Source organism: Typopeltis vanoorti, chromosome 4, assembly GCF_054136105.1.
Source record: "Typopeltis vanoorti isolate ZY-2024b chromosome 4, IOZ_Tvanoo_1.0, whole genome shotgun sequence".
NCBI lineage: Eukaryota > Metazoa > Arthropoda > Arachnida > Uropygi > Thelyphonidae > Typopeltis > Typopeltis vanoorti.
Window position 1 is genome coordinate 105338590 of NC_143552.1, and position 19906 is coordinate 105358495.

The 19906-nt window shown below is 34.5% G+C and overlaps 1 protein-coding gene across 2 annotated transcripts in view; it reads right to left on the bottom strand.

The window, feature by feature from the left end:
- Positions 1-8956: 8956 nt before the first annotated feature.
- Positions 8957-19906, bottom strand: part of LOC150107571 (UPF0415 protein C7orf25 homolog) — a 67741-nt gene continuing 56791 nt past the window's right edge. The window contains exon 6 of one of the 2 annotated variants that reach the window (XM_090391391.1): positions 8957-9682. In XM_090391391.1, the coding sequence (XP_090247517.1) occupies positions 9590-9682 (93 nt within the window). In that variant the 3' untranslated portion in view covers positions 8957-9589. The remainder of the gene's footprint in view (positions 9683-19906) is intronic. The other variant, XR_016548203.1, reaches the window with a different exon arrangement.

Genomic DNA, 19906 nt, shown 5'->3' on the forward strand with positions numbered 1-19906 from the left:
TTATAATTAACTACTCAGATTTCTGTTCATGAAAATCAACAATTGCAGTTTTTTGTATCCCACTTTGTGATTAACAAGGTGGGAGATAACTTTGCCATCACTTTTTCTTGTTTATACACATCTACAGTAACTTCACCACAAAAACTTTGGTAGTGAAGTTCAATAGAACATGCATTTCCGAGCTTCAAAATTTCAATTACTGTGTGCTATTTTACATCATCATCAAATTCCTGCCATGTACTCTCAAGAGATGTACAGGATATGATAGTAATACATGAAAAAAATTATGTCATTACTAACTTCCTATCTACAATTTTCCTCCAAATCAGTCTGTTACTTGTCAAGACTCCAACATTATCAGATCTTATATTTCAAGGTACTTTGTACCGTATCAATCCACCTATATTTTGGTCTTCCTCTGGGTTGTTTTGCAGCCAACCTGGCAGAGAACACTTGTTTTGCTAATCTTTCTTAGCCCATTCTGTTCAAGTGACCATACCACCTGAGATTAGCTCTGCCAACGCATTCCTGAATGCTGACAATGTCAAGTTCTTTCCTAATATCCTCGTTTTTAATATGATACTGCCATTGATGCCATCTGTTCATGCCTATAATCTTTCTCAGGACTCTCATATCTGCGGTCTCTAGTCATTGGTCAAGTGTTTTAATTCTGACCCAGCTCTCGGATCCATAGGTTAAAACTGGTTTGAATACTGTCTTGTATACAGCTAATTTAGTATTCCGACTAATTTCTCTCTTATTCCATATGAATTTATTAAATTGACTTCCCACCATGCCAGCTTTGCTGATTCTGTTGTCTATTTCTATATTTAATTTACCATCTTCACTAAAAATCATGCATAAGTAGCTGAAATGTTTTACTTGTTCCACAGGTTCTCCATTCACAACACAGTTGACATTTTCAACGATACTACCTACTTTCATTGTCTTTGTGTTTTTATTGCTGACCTTCATACCATATCTATTACAACAGTTATTCAATTTAGTCAGAGAATCTTGCAGACTTGTAGCGGATTTATTTAGAAGTATAACATCATCCGCATAAAGCAAAGAGCTGACATTAATCTCCAATTTTGATATCATGTTTAATACTACTTTCCTTCATAATGCGATCCATATAGATAATGAATAACAGAGGGGATAATGTACATCCTTGTCTCACACCAGATTTAACATTAAACCATCTTCCTGTACTTCCTTCAATTCTAACTGCTGACTTACAACTCAAATAAAGACTAAGTATTGCTTGATATAATGCCCCATTGACACCATATAACTGTATCGAATAGCTTCTCTCTCTTGGCACCTTGTCATATGCCTTTTCCAAATTGACAAAACTTAAGTACAGATCTTTGTTATATTCCCATGCTTTCTTGACAGTTTGTCAAAAAGTGAAGCTCTGATCCTGACAGCCTCTATTTGGCCTGAATCCAGCTGGTTCTTCACCAAGCTTTTCTTCCACAATTCTTCTCAACCGTTTCTCAAGTATACTTGCATAGATTTTGCCAGGAACACACATTAGGGAAATACCTCTGTAATTCTCACATTCTGTTTTATTTCCCTTTTTATATATGGGTACTATGAGAGCTCTATTCCAATCATCAAGAATTCGTCCCTTTGTCCAGGCTTTCTAACTATGCAGTGCAGCCACGGCAAGACTCTTATACCACCATACTTCAGCATTTCTGGTCTAATTCTGTTGTCTTTCCACATTTCAAGCCTTTGATGGCTTTTTCTACTTCAAGTATGGTTATGCATTCCTGACTGCATGCCTGGTCAGCGTTTTTTACCACTGTGCTATCATCACTGCTTGTTTCATTTAACAGCCTTTCAAAGTAATTACTCCATACTTCAAGGATATCTTTTTCTCCCGTTTTCATTTCACCTTTATCATCTCTAACTCCTTTTACAGCACTCTTTCCTCCATTCCTAAGCTTCTTCAACAACCTCCAGAATATCTTACCACCTTCTTGATATTTATTTTCTGTGTTCTTGCCAAAGTCCTCCCATGACTTTTGTTTAGCTAGTTTTACACAGTGTTTAGCATTCTTGCATTTGTCTTTGTATTCTCTAAGAGCACAAGCTGACTTATTTGACAGGAACTTTTGATATGCTTTCTTCTTTTCCTTCACTGCCACTTTAACTTCCTGTGTCCACCCGGGAGTTCTGATTTTTTTATCCATGCAGACAATCTCACCACATGCCTCTCTGGCAGAATCAATCGATGTTTTCTTCAGAGTTTGCCACTGAATCTCCAAGGTTTGATTCCTGTTCTCAAACTCTTTCATTTTCTTTTCAATAATCTTTCTGTATTTTAGTCAACAGTTCACATCTGAGAGCTGCTCAACTTTTATTCGCTTTAAAACTTTCTTACATGTTATTCTTTTCGATATGAAATTCAATTTTATCCTGCTCAAGACTAAATAGTGATCACTTCCAATTTCAAATCCTCTGAACACTCTGGTGTCCTGCACCAGGAACAAATATCACTATCAACAATAACATAGTCAATGAGACTTTTCTTATCCCTAGCCTCTTCTCTCCATGTGAATTTGTGCACATTTTCATGTTGGAACATGGTGTTAGTAATAACCAGTCCATGTCCTGAGCAGAAATCCAACAGATATTTGCCATTATTATTAGCTTTGCTCTTTTCTCCAAATTTTCCCCGAATATTTTTGTGTCTCACAATCATTACCTACTCTGCTATTTAGATCCCCAACAAGGACCAACTTTTCCTTTTTCATTGTGTCAGTTGCTTTTTCTAAAGCTTCAAAAAATTCCTCCACTTCTACCGTAGTAGAACCTTCTGTGGGACCATAGGCACAAATAAGTCTCATTGTCCAGTTCTCCATTCTCATATTTGCCCACATTACTCTACTTGAGACTGACTGCCATTCAAGAAGATTAGCCTCGTATTTTGTGTTGAATACTATGGCTACTCCTTCTTTTCCTTGATTGTCATTGCCTGAATATAACATTTTGTATTTATTGCTCAGAAAGATCTCACCAGTGAATGAAAATGAAAGAGTTTGAGAACAGGAATCAAACCTTGGAGATTCAGTGGCAAACTCTGAAGAAAACATTGATTGATTCTGCCAGAGAGGCATGTGGTGAGGTTGTGTGCAAGGATAAAAAAATCAGAACTCCCTGGTGGACACAGGAAGTTAAAGAGGCAGTGAAGGAAAAGAAGAAAGCATATCAAAAGTTCCTGTCAAATAAGTCAGCTTTTACTCTTACAGAATACAGAGACAAATGTAAGCAAGCTAAACAGTGTGTAAAACTAGCTAAACAAAAGTCATGGGAGGACTTTGGCAAGAATATAGAAAATAAATATCAAGGTGGCAAGATATTCTGGAGGTTGTTGAAGAAGCTTAGGAATGGAGGAAAGAGTGCTGTAAAAGGAATTAGAGATGATAAAGGTGACATGAAAACAGGAGAAAAAGATATCCTTGAAGTATGGAGTAATTACTTTGAAAAACTGCTAAATGAAACAAGCAGTGATGACAGCAGTGATAAAAAACACTGACCAAGCATGCAGTCAGGAATACATATCCATACTTGAAGTAGAAAAAGCCATCAAAGGCTTGAAATGTGGAAAGGCAGCAGGAGTAGATGATATTCGACCAGAAATGCTGAAGTATGGTGGTATAAGAGTCTTACAGTGGCTGCACTGCATAGTTCAGAAAGCCTGGACAGAGGGACGAATTCCCGATGATTGGAGTAGAGCTCTCATAGTACCCATATATATAGAAAGGGAAATAAAACTGAATGTGAGAATTACAGAGATATTTCCCTACTGAGTGTTCCTGGCAAGATCTATGCAAGTATACTTGAGAAACGGTTGAGAAGAATTGTGGAAGAAAAGCTTGGTGAAGAACAAGCTGGATTCAGGCCAAATAGAGGCTGTCAGAATCAGATCTTCACTTTACGACAAATAGTCGAGAAAGCATGAGAATATAACAAAGATCTGTATTTAAGTTTTTTCGATTTGGAAAAGGCATATGACAAGGTGCCAAGAGAGAAGCTATTCAATACGTTGCAGTTATATGGTGTCGATGGGGTATTATATCAAGTAATACTTAGTCTTTATTTGAGTTGTAAGTCAGCAGTTAGAATTGAAGTAAGTACAGGAAGATGGTTTAATGTTAAATCTGGTGTGAGACAAGGATGTACATTATCCCCTCTGTTATTCATTAACTATATGGATCACATTATGAAGGAATGTGGTATTAAACCTGATATCAAAATTGGAGATGTTAATGTCAGCTCTTTGCTTTATGCGGATGATGTTATACTTCTAAATAAATCTGCTACAAGTCTGCAAGATTCTCTGACTAAATTGAATAGCTGTTGTAATAGATATGGTATGAAGGTCAGCAATAAAAAGACAAAGACAATGAAAATAGGCAGAATCATTGAAAATTTCAACTGTGTTGTGAATGGAGAACCTGTGGAAGAAGTAAAACATTTCAGCTACTTAGGCACGATTTTTACTGAAGATGGTAAATTAAATATAGAAATAGACAACAGAATCAGCAAAGCTGGTATGGTGGGAAGTCAATTGAATAAATTCATATGGAATAAGAAAGAAATTAGTCGGAACACTAAATTAGCTGTATACAAGACAATCCAGTTTTAACTTATGGATCTGAGAGCTGGGTCAGAAGTAAAACACTTGACCAAAGACTAGAGACCGCAGATATGAGAGTCCTGAGAAAGATTAGAGGCGTGAACAGATGGCATCAATGGCAATATCATATTAAAAATGAGGATATTAGGAAAGAACTTGACATTGTCAGCATTCAGGAATGCGTTAGCAGAGCTAATCTCAGGTGGTATGGTCACTTAAATAGAATGGGAGAGGAAAGATTAGCAAAACAAGTGTTCTTTGCCAGGTTGGCAGGAAAACGACCCAGAGGAAGACCAAGATATAGGTGGATTGATATGGTACAAAGTGCCTTAGACGATAGAAATATAAGATCTGATAATGTTGGAGTCTTGACAAGTAACAGACTGATTTGGAGGAAAATTGTAGATAGGATGTTAGTAATGATGTAATTTTTTCATGTAGTACTGTCATATCCTGTATACCCCTTGAGGGTACATGGCAGGAATTTGATGATGATGATGATGAATAATTTTATTTCAGTTTTAACTTGAAATAACTAAAAAACAAAAGACTGGTAAACACTGATTATAGTTGTTAAATAAGTATGAATTTGATACTTTTTTTAACAAATATACCTCCATTGATCTTTAGATAACTAGTGATATTTAAAGGAGTTTGATTTTTAAAAGAGGATATTCAGTAGAAAGCTAAGTGTGAAAATGTGATCTTAGATTTTGACAGACCTTTCAAAATCAACAGTAAAGTGTTATCTGAGAAACAGCATGCAGGTTGGGGGGTGGGTAGTTGAATAAAGTATATGACATGATGGAGAAACAGATCTTCCAGAAATCTGCTGGGTTAATCAGCTTAGACTTGGTAAATAATAAAATAAACACTGCCATTATTTTTATTATTATAGCATATGCATATATACATACACTACTCTAAAATGTTTGTTTCTAAATACCATTAATTACAATGGAATGCATGCTTATTTTGTGAATCAGACAGGTTTGGCATTGAGATGATATCAAGATATGAGCTGGAGTGTTAAATCACACCATGGTCAAAATGACAGCTTGAAGTTGATATAATGCTTTGCTTCAGGGTAATGATCAGTATTATACTAGGAAGGCTAGTAAAGAGTCATGTTGACCATGGCCTAATCTAATGCTCCAGCTCATATCCTGTTGCTTCATAAGACTAAGAGTAAAGATGTCCAGTGTCAGGCATTATCATGATGTTATCCTCAAACTATCCAGTAGGTATTTCACTCATGCTGCATTGGTAGATTGAACAACTCACTCTATAAAAACTCTCAGCAAGCTGCATGTAGTATTTTAGTTTTGTCACTTCCTATGTGCATTCACCACAATTGTTTTAAGATTAAACCACTAATTTTGAGATTTCAGAAGACTGTATTTTAAGTTTCACTTTCATCTTAGAACACTGGGGAGTCTATTGTTCAATCACAACAGGTCTGTAGATGCATGTTTAGAGAAATTACTACTTAAAAACAAAAACATTTTATTCCTTTAAGTACAAAAATACATTTACATTAAAGATACCTGTCTTTTGATTAGAAATTGAGTTGTCATTCACTAATTTCTAGGAAAAGTCACCATATGAATAGATTGGTATATTTGAACTAATGTATTATTTTTTCAAGGCAAAATATTTGCCAACTTGCATGATGTAAGTTTATGAAGTTTAAGATACTTAATCCTGAAACAGTTCTGAGCCTGCACAGAGAAGACCAATAAATAAACTATTATAAGCTCGAGACACATTCTGTCCTTCTTACATAACATTAAGAAATGCCTACTTAACCCCAGCATTAGTAAGGTGGGGTGTCACAGACCCCAAAGATTTTAAATGGCAACTCACCATACTGTAATAACCAAAGAAGAAAGACATGCACTCAAGAGAGAGAGAGAGCATAGATCATATATATATATATATATATATATATATATCATATATGGATAGGAAAACCCTTGATGAAAATACATTACTGGAATCATTTTGATATCAAGATTCCATAAATGAGTTTTAATTACGAGAAAGCCACTTTAAACAAAAAAATAAATAAATAAAATTTATTTTTTGTGGACTGATCTAAAAATCCACACACAAGGAACACATCCCTTGGAAGACACACAATATAAATAACTTGTATCATTTAGCCACAAAACTTGCTTTTGTACTAAAAGAAATGTTAGGACTTAGTTCAAAAGTCACCATTTAGTCTTATATTCCATAAAAGAAGAGTAACAATGATTTCTGAATTCTTAGTAGCCAAGAATTATTAAATAATTTATTACTGAATGAAGTAATAAGAAAAAATGTATTTCCTTTGGGCTTTAATTTTTCCCAAAATCTGAAGTGAAATTTATGCTTGATATTGTTCATTGATGGCTTAGCTAAATATTCTATCAAACTTTTTGAATGTCATGTCAAAATAAGGAAGACCTGAAAAATGTTTTTTTTTTTTTTTTCCAGGATGGCTCAAAAAAAAAAAAAAAAAAATCATTGGCCTATGTATGTTTTGTAGATTAACATACTTCAGAGAAGAGTGCCTGATTTGAATCTTGGTTTATAGATCACATGCACTTTAAACTATTATATATACTGTAATATAATTTGGATAAGATTTCATAAATGAACTATTAATCTGTCTAAGAAATGTAATTATTATTTTATTTTTTGGAGCTGCCTTTTAAAAAGTTCTGTTAATCAGTTCTTTTAGGACTGAGCATTCTGTCATAAATAATTTTTGTGAGAGAGTGATGCTTATAATCACTATATTGTGTGATATTAAGTTCATTTTTCAAAAACTTTGTAAATTCAGTTCTCACTCTAGTATTTTAATTATGAAAAGTTTCTGTGTAGGATGATGGGATATAATGGTGATGGTAGGATGACGATAGGAACATAAAAATAAATAAAAAATAAAAAAAAATTATCATTAGGATTTGGGTAGCCAGTATATCAAGGAAAGAGATCTAGCCTCACTTTCACTGCATCCATGAAGTTAATTACTTTGGTTTCATTGCAGTCAAGTTGAGAAACTAGTTCATAACTCCTTGTGTAATTTGATCTCATTAGAGTTTCTAAATAATATTTTAGAATTTGATTTCATAGCCTAAATGCCATTAGCATTTTCTTACAATATCTGAACAACTGGAATCCAAGATATAATGATATCTTTGATATGATTACCTAAACTTCCCATAATCATCTACAATGAGTATGGAAATAATCAGACAATCAAACTAGTATACATTTTGTAATGACATTCAATTATTACAATTGAAACCATTTTTGGTTTATGTGCACAGTAGGAAATAATGTTTATCCTTATTTTTTCCTCTAAAGACAGTTCAAATGAAACTAACATTGAGATACTAAATATTAAATTTTATTAAATACTATGCATCCCATAAGAAGTTATTATTTTTGCATGATTTTAAAATGAAAATTAAGATGACCTGATTAATTTTCATAAAGATACCAACTTCTGAAATAATTTATTTTCTCAAGAAAAACCAACAGAAATATGCCAGGAATACTCTTATTAAAAAAGCTTTTTTAATGACAGCATCAGGGAAATCTGTATAGCAAGAACTATCGAAACCAAAATGTAGGGCTAAAAGTAGTTTATATGTATGATGTATCTCTACACATTCGCTGTTAAGTTGCTATAGGTCTGGTGTGCTGCAAGACTTGATAAACATAAAATGAGGCCCTTGTTTGTGTTCAGGCAGCCATGCAAGTGAACCACCTCATTCTCCTTTGTCTTATCATTTTCAAGTTAAAAATTCTGCAGATGTAGTGAATTTTGACTTCTCTTCAACTGTGAATGACACCAATGCAGCATTCACCCTTGCAAATATAACTTAATCACTGCCATGGTAAAATAAAATAAAAAAAAGTTACATAGCATTTTAGGAGGAAGTCAGGACTCAATGCACATATCTGTAGAAAACCATAATAAGGCATTGAAGTCACTTCAAGGAGTAGCAAAATAGTTTGCTCATGCTTCAGCTTAAACAGAAACCAGAATTTCATTTTGCATGATATTTGGAAATCATTTATCTGGTCTTGCAGCACAAACTTTACTATGCCAGCTACTGCTTAGCAACTATTCAAAACAGTGAACTGCTTTTAACTGTGAGTGGATACTTTGATTCAATTTTATATATATATATATATTTTTTTTTTTTTTTTCTAATTGCATTCACAATAAGGATGCTGTCAAAAAAAAAAAAAAAAAAAAAAAAAAACAGACATTTTTGTTAAATAAATTCCCAGTGTAATGATATAAAAATCCCCAAATACCAAATTTAAATTAAATCTGTTTGGCCAGAGTTATGGAGTAAATTATTACTCCTTGGTGTTGAAATTTTTAGAAACGCATAACTTGATTACACCGTTATTTCTCTTCTTTGTCAAACCTGGAGAAAATTAAGTTTTTCATAAGATATGACATTCTGACATGATTTACAAATAGACTTATATAATCCTCAGACCAAAATTGCTATCTGGGGGGGGGGATATCCCATGCTAATATGTGGCTGCAGCGAGATGCACATTCAGTTCTTACTTCTTAAAGTGTGTGTCAATTCGCAGAGTTCAAACAATAACAGGCTCCACTGGAACAAATTTTGGAACATAATACTTTATCTTTCTTTACTGGTTAATCACCTTCAAGCCATGAGGAGATTCCTTTTGCCTATGTCTGTAACAGTAAGGAAACGTGTATAATGAATTAAATGTGTAATAGACCAGTTTAATATACCAAACTATTCACATAGTCCTTCTTTGGAAGTATGCAAATACGAATACCTTAAACTGCAGAAACTAGCATGTAATTTTTTTTAAAACAAAAACTTCTACATTTCTCACACAAATCTTCCATGGACTAGATGAACCTTAAATGTCGATGCTGGCTGTTCACATGACTGATTTCTTTACCGGAAAGGCAGTGTTTTCCTTTGCTTCAGTAAGGGCACGTGATTCATGTACAAAAGCAGCAAATTTAACTCCCTGGAAAAAATAAGAAAAATATTTATTTGATTTCCCCCACAGATAAGCAGTTATACAAATTCAGGTCATTCTACAAATACCAGCAAATAGTATCAGTTATGTTCTGAAAAAAAATTAAAATGTTCTCACTCTATAGTGCATTGTTAATAATAAATTTCTCTGATCAGTAACTCATTTTGTTTATCCTCACCTATTTAAAACCATACAGGTTATTCCCAGGTTAGATTCATACCACAAGTATCATGTAAGCATTTCCAGTTTCTTTCCAATTTGTTCATTTACCTTGAAAACAATACTAGTATTCCCCAAAACATTAAAACTCATTTATTACATTTACTTATCCTTAATCTCTAATAATAAGACGAGAATTTGTAATACAAAACAAAAAACGTTAAATGACTATACAATCATTAAGAGAAATATAGTCTTTCTCAGACTCACCCACTTGAAATATTAAAAAAATCCCAACAATAAACCAAACAAAGGAAACAAATCCTAATACCACTGCTATTGTTTAATCCCCCCATAGTCCCTATTGTTGTTTAATCCTTAAGGATTAAGTATTGCAGTCAGTAAACAACAAACAAAAACCTCTCTAGGATTTAACAACTAGTGTGTTCTAATAGGGGGTGCGTCAAAGCTGTATAACTGAGAGGAGACTTCCACATAGCCTTTAAAGGAATGTGGAGAATCGACAAGGCTTCTGACCTAATGTCCAATCCTCACCTTCTCATGGTGTACCCTGTAGGGTATCTACCTGGATACTGAACGAATGAGGATGGGCTGGCAAGTTGGAATTTAGCCGACCAAATTGTATTCTTATTGGTTAAACCAAAATACAAAATGATGGTACAACATGACAAAATTTCATGCCAGCTGGGGCGTCACCCGGTTAAACAAGGCCCCCGTTGTTTTTGCCAGAAAACCAGGGTGAACAGCGAAAAGTCTGAAAACACACCCCAACTCAACATCACCAGAGTTAAAGATTGGTACTATCACCATAAGAAGCCTGAATGGCAAAGAAATGGAGCTAGCTGAGAAATTAGATAAGTACCAGATCGACATAATAGGGGTGACTGAAACAAAAAAAGACAAAAATGAAATCTTTCTGAGCAATAAATACAAAATGTTATATTCAGGCAATCATATCCTGTACACCCCCTTGAGGGTACATGGCAGGAATTTGATGATGATGATGATGCATTCTAATACAATCAAATTCCAATAAAGAAACTTCTCACTCTAGTATAAAGTTAACATTCCTTACAAAATGAGGAATAGATTCTACCTCTGTAGCCTAAGTACAAATTATCCTCAAGAATATTTATCTCACTCCAGAAAATTGAGCATTAAAAGAATATACTCGAGTAAACAACTGAATAATAGTTTTCTTCAGTATTCTGTAATAGCACACACTATAAGAACACTGTTTAGAAGAAACAGTGTTTTTATAGTGTGTGTGTGTGTGTGTATAAGAACACTGTTTAGAAGAAACAGACAACTTTCTACTAGAGATAAAATATTCTGTCTGCATCCCATCTGTTGACAAGAAACATGCAGGGTTATAAAAAGCAAACAGTAGGCATACCTTGTGTTGGAATTTGCTTTTCCAAACTTGAGCTACTATTATTCCTCACATAAGTATTCTATAGGCCTCCAAATACATTCCTATAATTATTTCTCCCTTCAACTATGATTACCTCATAACCAGATGTTACTTAGCAATGAGTTTCTTCCCCTCCTTTTTATCCAATCTCTTATCTATGTGCATGCACGTGCCAGCTTTAAGCTCGCTGGTATTGGCTGAAAGTAGTGCAATAGTTGAACTACATATATTGCCAACTATACATGTTTGTTTATTCTGTAACAAACATGTATAGGAAAACATTATAACATAAACTGAAATTACAAATTATTTTAAACAACATTTTACAAAACGAATTACATAATATTAATTCTCTTTATGGAGAGAAATACAAGTGAATTTCATTAGAACACTAAATTAAATTTCATAACAGAGTATTAAAAAGATACTACATTGTGGTAAGTGGGGGCAGGATATGTGTTTTATTAAACCTATTTCTTTCCCATTACTTTTATCAGGACTACTTATTACATGAGTCACCCAATAAATTAAAAAAAATGTGTATATCTGAATGAAAATCAGACAACTCCACTGCATAATGGAAATTATTTGTAAAAAAAAAATACATTTTCTTCAGAATGCAAAAATGATGTTACATTCTTCACATTTAATAATTCTTTTCAAAAATAAAACAAAGATGAAACATGGTTTTTTTTTTATATCCATCCTACACACACAAAGAGATGCAGGACCTGTAATACTTTAGTGCTAGAGCAGAAGCTTTAAAAAGCCAGAAGTTTCAGGTCCACAATGTGGAACAACAGATCAGAAAGACTTTTCCAGAGAAGAATAAAGGATGATGAAATGAATCAGCTCAATTTGAGACCAGTTACTGCTGATGTTCATATAGGATTAGTGGAAAATGGTGGAATAACAGATGCAAATCCAGTGGAACAAACAGTTTCCATAGAAGAACTTAGAGAAAAGACATAAGGCAAAAAGCATATCTGGCAACATTGGATTAGTGACTTTCATAAATAAAAATGCTGCATTTATTCATATTTACCCAAAAAATTATTACAAACAATTTATGACTTTTTGCTTGTTGTAAACTAAGAATTTGATATTAGTTTCAACACTATGAGTTAAGCTTCAACAGTTTTCCAAGTTATCACCTTTCATCATGATCACATTTTGATTTTATTCATGTGAAAATATTGTACCAAAAAATGATAGGCATGCTGATGCAATCAAAAAAGTATTCTACTTACAAGATGGTAATTTCAACTAAGTTGAAATTGCCATCTGGTAGGTACATAGTAATCAATAGCATTACAAAATATAACAAAATTATTGTGAATGCAACATTAATATTCACTCCATTAATGGAAAGTGAGCAGATTAATTACACACACACACACACACACACACACACACACACACACACACACACACACACACTTTGTTTCTTACTTTCCAAGCTCCTCTTTCTATAATATATAAAGAGAAGTAGATCACTGCTGCTTGGAAGTTAGTTAAAAGACATTTAAAATAGCAAGAACATACTGTATAATACTAAAGCAAATATATATTGGGTAGCAGTGGAATGAAAAAAAACAGGAATTGTGTAAAAAAGTTGACAGAAGTGGCAATCCCATGGGATTGCTACTTCTGTCAACTTCTGGAATTTTCTGCTATATGAACCAATATGTGAAGAAATTATTGTGGAAGAATGACCAATTTAGACAGATAGTAAAGAGTGACTAGGATAGGGTAGATGTAGTGAACTATTTAATGTTGTTTAAAAAATAATATACTGTGTGTGCAGGGGGGTAAATACTGGTAAACAGGATGAGATTTTACTACACATTTTATAGGAGTATGCTTAGCTGGGGGATTAATGGTGCCCATGATTTTGTTATTAATCTGTCTTGCAAACAAGAGATCCCTAAAGTGCAGTAAGAAGGTAAGATAGCCCTGCATCATAATAGTGTTAAAAATTACAGACTAGTTTACATATTTATGAGTAAGATAGTGGAAAAATCATAGGGTGGGGAAATGAGAGATTCCATAGATACCACCATGGGTTTGTTAAAGGGAAATTGTTCTAGTTTATCTAGTAAGTTGTAAGATGGTATCAGACAACTTTTTTTTTTCTTTTTTTTGCCAAATGGCTTTAGTTAAATGATTAGAAGGCAGACTAGGCTGATTAAAAAAGTGGTAACAAATAGGTGACAAATTGAAAAGTGGTATCTTTTCAATTTGTCATGGTTGTGGAGGGCAATAGGAGGATATTTAGTTGTTTGCAGACAATATAAAGGTGAAAAAAGAATTAAGATATTATAGAGGACCTTTAAAAATAGTTGACGGTTTTTTAAGGAGATTTGAACAGACTACCAAATTAGAATGAAGTTTAATGCGTCTAAAGGCAACATATTGAGAATTCAGAAATGGAGAGTGTATTGGTGAAGCTATAACTGCAAGTAGTGGAGTAAGAAAATCAATCTTGAGGCTTGGGAGTTGAAGTTTGGGTGCTTATGTAGTGCTGATGGAAAAATTGTTTCAGTGGTAAGGACACTGATAAGTAACAGTCCCATTGCATCAGCTTAATAAGGCTGCATTTGACTGATTTATGTAGATGGATTTTGGAAAGAGAGAGCTAATTCAATGGTAGAAATCACGTTCTATATACAGTAGGAAAATTATGTATTACCATATTAGTAAAATACTTTGGATGAAATATAGTTGTAGCAAGATTTTTCATTTTGCTGGAAGTAAATTATACTTAGCAAGAAATTATATTCTTATTTTTATTCTTTACTCAAGGCATGTCTTCTTCTTCTTCAACCATTTGGTTCTGTCCACTGCTGGACGAAGGTCTCCCCCATGATTTTCCAGACCACTCGGTTTTCTGCCTCTCCCATCCATCTCACTCCTGCAATTTGTTCCCGTTCATCCCTCCTTCTTCTCGGTCTTCCTCTTTGTCTTGCTCCATCCATTGGTCTCCACTCTGTTGTTTTTCTGGCTCATCTCCCGTCACTCATCTGGCAATATGGCCAGCCCATCTCCACTTAGCCTGTTTAATGTATTTTACAATATCCATGACACCTGTTTGAGATCTTATCCAGGTATTTGTCTTCCTATCTCTTAATGTTATTTTTAGCATACTTCTCTCCATGCGATATTGTGTTGGTCTCAGCTTTTTGTTTAGGGGTTCTGTTAAAGTCCATGTTTCTCCTCCGTATGTTAGGACAGGAAGTATGCACTGGTCAAAAGCTTTCCTTTCAAGGCATATGAAGTAACCTAATTTCTATAATGCATGACAATTACATACATACATTTGAAAGGATATATGCTGTGCATTAAGATACTAAAGTGATTTCATGGTCAACTGGTAAAAACACTTACTTCAATAATATAAAATTAAAGTAGTATGTTTTTTTTTAATTAAAAAAAAAATGGAAGTAGCAAAGAAGAAATCATGCAATTCAAAAACTGACAAGAAAGTGACAGCTATAATAGTTCAGAGCAATAAAAAAAATGATCTTCATGAAAAAGTATTAATTAAAATTTGATATTTGGTAAAAACAAATAAAAGATCCACATTGTTTTTAACTTAACTAAACCAAAAATATTTGCAGGAGTAACTAAAAGCTTATAATAGTTTATAAAAGCATATGCTAACTATTCCAATAATATAATAAAAATTCAGTAATGAATTGCATGACATCTAACTAGAAATAAATCCTGCTTTCAAGGTCTAGTCAATTAATATTCAGACTGCACAAAATCTATGTAAAAACGCATCACAGCAAACAGTAGCAAAACTAAAGTCCTAAAAAAATAGAATAGAAGGAAGCATAAGCTAAACTACCACACTCTTGAAGTAGTATGACTTTCAGGGCCTTGGTTCCTACTTTGAAACTGACAGTGAAAAGAAAGCAGAAAGAAAGCTTCTGTTCCATAACAGCCTGACTAATATCTAAAAAAACAAATTTGTCATCACAAACACCAAAATTCATCTGTACAAAAACCAGTAATCAGTCATATTTATATGTTGTTCCCATACATAGAACTTCACTACTCAACATACAGATCTTCTTTTTGACTTTTCTAAGTGGCTTATATTAGAAGCCTTTCTGGATCTCTTCAACATGAATATTAAAAATGTGATCTTGCCATGCATATCATAATATTGATCTAATGTACGTTGTCCTTTGAGAAATCAAGCTCACTAATACAAGTTGATCTTATCTTTTGTTTTATCATGAATGTAAGGACAGTCTTTCACAAAGTAAAATAAATAAATAAATACAAACAAATCCTACAAAATGAAGATTTATTGTTACATAGACCATATATTTACAACGTACTTAAGCTCTTACAAATTGCCTACCAGTTTCGCTAGTAACTGACCAGCTTTCTCAAGGCTTGCATAGTACAAAAAAGAGGTAAATGCAAAAAAGGTTTCAAAATACAAAGAACCGTTAGTACCTGTTAGGTAGCTAGGGTGACACAAATAGTATGCAAATAACCATATTACGCATTTGCGTTACATACAAATCCGGTGACATGTCCGCGTGATATAACTACTCAGCATTATGAACACACGGACATGTCACCCTAGCTACCTAACAGGTACTAACGGTTCTTTGTATTTTGAAACCTTTTTTGCATTTACCTCTTTTTTGTACTATGCAAGCCTTGAGAAAGCTGGTCAGTTACTAGCGAAACCGGTAGGCAATTTGTAAGAGCTTAAGTACGTTGTAAATATATGGTCTATGCAACAATAAATCTTCATTTTGTAATACTTTATGACCAAAACATGTATAATTTAAATAGACAAACAAATCCTGTTAAAAAATAATAATAAATACACACCCACACACTTTATTTTTTAAACAGCCAGAAACTAAATAACTACCACATTAAGCTAAAGATCAAGGGACAGACTAAATGCCATTCCAAAGGTAGAAAACTTGAAGCATGATTCTTAAGTCAGATGCTGTGTAACTCAATGTATATATGATGATGATATTCAGCCTGTTTTTCTACCCACTACAAGGTGACATCCTCTCCCATTGCAGGAGGGTTGGATCTACTATTCCCCATAGTGACCCATTCCACCTTGGGGGGGGGGGGTATTCAACTTGTATGAATGAATGTATGAAGGTGAAAGACAATCACAAACATCCATGCCTAGGTAGAATTCGAACACACAGCCTCTTGACTGGAGAGCAGATATTGTAGTCATAGCTTTCTATGACTATGCATTAAGGGAAGGGCCACTACCCAGACTGGTTTCGACCTTTATTGAGGTCTCGTCAGTGGGAGGCAGACACAGAAGTGGTGATACTAAGGCAGAAGCAATGGAGAGATCATATTTACTTATACAAGTTGCCAAAAGGTGTACCACCTTATTATTAATTACTCTGGATTTAGAGAAAGATTTTGGAAGTTTATTTTCCACTCGTTAGACTATAATAAATTTAGTTTAATCCTTTATCCAAGTGTATGCAAACTTTGTTTGCATAGACTTGGATAAAGGATTAAACTAAATTTATTATACTTTAATAAGTAAAGGTTAACCGGTCGAGACTGGTCTGGGTAGTGGCCCTTCCCTTAATGCATAGCATTATACATGTCTGCAAGGAGATGTGCTCTGCATTATGGGAGATACCGAGACAAGGAGTGATGAGAGCTCGGTCGAACTTTACTACGAGTTGCCTCGGTCTTGAACTACTTCAGACACAAACTTTGTCTACACTTGGGTAAAGGATTAAACTAAATTTATTATAGTCTAACCAAGTGGAAAATAAACTTCCAACATCTTTCTCTAAATTCAGAGCAAATTAATAATAAGGGGTACACCTTTTGGCAACTCGTATAAATAAATATGACCTCTCCATTGCTTCTGCCTTAGTATCATCACTTCTGGGTCTGACTCCCACTGATGAGACCTCAATAAAGGCCAAAACCGGTTTGGGTAGTGGCTCTTTCCCTTAATGCATAGCTTTATACATGTCTGCAAGGAGATGTGCTTTGCATTATGGGAGATACTGAGACAAGGAGTGATGAGATCTTGGTCCACCTTTACTACAAGTTGCCTCAGTCCTGAACTACTCCAGGTGCAAACTTTGTTTGCCTACACTTGGGAAAAGGATTAAACTAAATTTATTATAAGAAGCAGATGAAATGTAAATTTATTTATGTAATACAGTATTATCATAGTATTCTGTATTCCTCTTGAGCATGTTCAGTATAGATATGATATTATATGACAATATATATGATACTAATACATTATACTAAAAAAAAAAAGTAGTAGCAATATAATTTTTGGTAGGTAGTATAGTAACAGTAAAGAATGATTTTGAGGTTATTACACTTTTCTGTAAATACTGTATAGTCTGTTTGTTATATCTCCCTTATAAAAATAAATTATCATATAATATTAAATTTAAGAACTTATAATTTATAATTATTGGTTATCTGCAAAGGACAAGCAGTGATTATAATTTCTTTATGATAGGCAAATAAATACAAATACATGGGTTAAAAGGGAATACCATATAACTAAGTAGAATTTGTGAGTATTAAAACAATAACAGAATAATTAATACTCACTGGAGTATTAATCTGAATTTAATTAACATTTCACATAACAAATAGTATAACCAGTTAGTTTTTTTTTTTTTTTTAGGTATTCTTTTGAAAGCATATATTCAAAAAGTATTTTGATTATTACTATTATTACGGGCAACTCCAGGAAGTCATTAGACTCATCGAGGGAGGCCCCAAATCATATTCATCACAACTATTCGACATTCATATAGTATCTATCATACCTCGCCTTAAACTCATTTACTGTCACAGCATCCACCACAGACTCAGGGAGCGCATTCCACTCATTCACTACTCTAAAAGTAAAGAACCCAGCTCTAACACCTTTACTAACCACACTTTTGCCCAGTTTCCATGGATGTCTCCTAGTCCTCCCACAACCAGCCCTGTTCTCAAAAATATCTTCTGAATTAATTTTATAGAAACCCTTCAGTAATTTGAATGTCTCAATCATATCTCCCCTCCTCTGCCTATCAACCAATTTTTGCAACCCACAAATCCTCAACCTGTTCTCATATGGTTCATTCAACAGACCTGCTATCATCTTGGTCACTTGCCTCTGGATCCTCTCCATCTCCTCCCCATCAAGAAGAAACCTAGGTGACCAAATCTGAGCACAGTAGTCGAGATGGGGTCTTATCAAGGCTCGATACAGAGGAACAATAACCTGCTTGTCTCTGCTTGTCAACGTATTCTTCAGCAACCAAGTGATTTGATGAGCTGATTTGGCCACTTTTGCAATGTGTCATCTAAATTTCAATTCCTTATCCACCAACACTCCTAAATCTCGTGCTTCATCAATTTCCTGGATCACGGTTCCACCAATGCAGTAAACTGCCGCCAATCTTTTCACCCCAAAATGCATAACCTTACATTTTGCCACATTAAATTGACATCCATTCTCCTTAGCCCAGACCTCCAATCTATCCAAATCATCCTGCAAAATTTTGACGTCATCTGCATTCACTATTGCCCTACCCAACTTCGCATCATCCGCAAACAAATGAACTGTTCCTCTCAGATCCTTTCCTATATCATTTATGAACAAATTAAACAGCAGTGGTCCAAGAACAGATCCTTGTGGCACACCACTAATCACAGGCCGTCTTGTGGACTCTACGCCTGAGTAAACCACTCTCTGATATCTCTCCGTCAACCACCCTCCTGTCCATCTCACCAACCCTATGTCCATTCCCATATGCTGCAATTTACTGATTAGAATTCCATGTGGTATCCTGTCAAAGGCCTTAGCAAGGTCCAGTAGAATCACTATAAACCCATTACCCTCATCCAGTTCAGCCGTCACTGTGTTATAATATGTGAGCAAGTTACTGAGGCATGACCTACCCTTCACAAAACCATGCTGTCCCCGATACAGTATCCCATTTTCTTCTATCCAATCTTGTATTTTCCTCTTGACTATTTTCTCTAAGACCTTGATAATGATTCCTGTTATGCTGATTGGCCGGTAATTTTCAACAGCAGCCTTGGAACCACCTTTGTGCAGTGGAACTATTTTCCCCACTTTCCACCCCCTTGGGACTGACCCAGTCCTGAGGCTCAAATTAAACAAAATGGTCAAGGGCACTGACAATTCTTTGGCCGCTTCACGTACGACACGAGCTGGTATACCATCCAATCCCACAGATGTATTGACATTGAGGTTCTGTAATAGACTAGTTACCTCTACTTCATTCATCACAATTCCAGTATAAGCTGTTGGTTCTTCCATTCCTGCAAAGTCACCACCTGGATGATATACTCTTGCAAAGTGTTCGCTCAGTAATTCCGCAATATCGACTGATTCGGTTACCTCCCTACCCTCAACATTTTTTAAGATCATTCTACCATGAGCATTTTTTCTTTTACTTGCAACATATTGAAAAAACTGTTTGGGATTCTCTTTAGCCTGTGTGGCCAATTTCCTTTCGTAATCTGCTTTTGCTTTTCTTACCACCCTTGTTACTATCCTGGCCTGAGCTTTATACTGTTCCTGTGCCTGATGGTCACCCTTC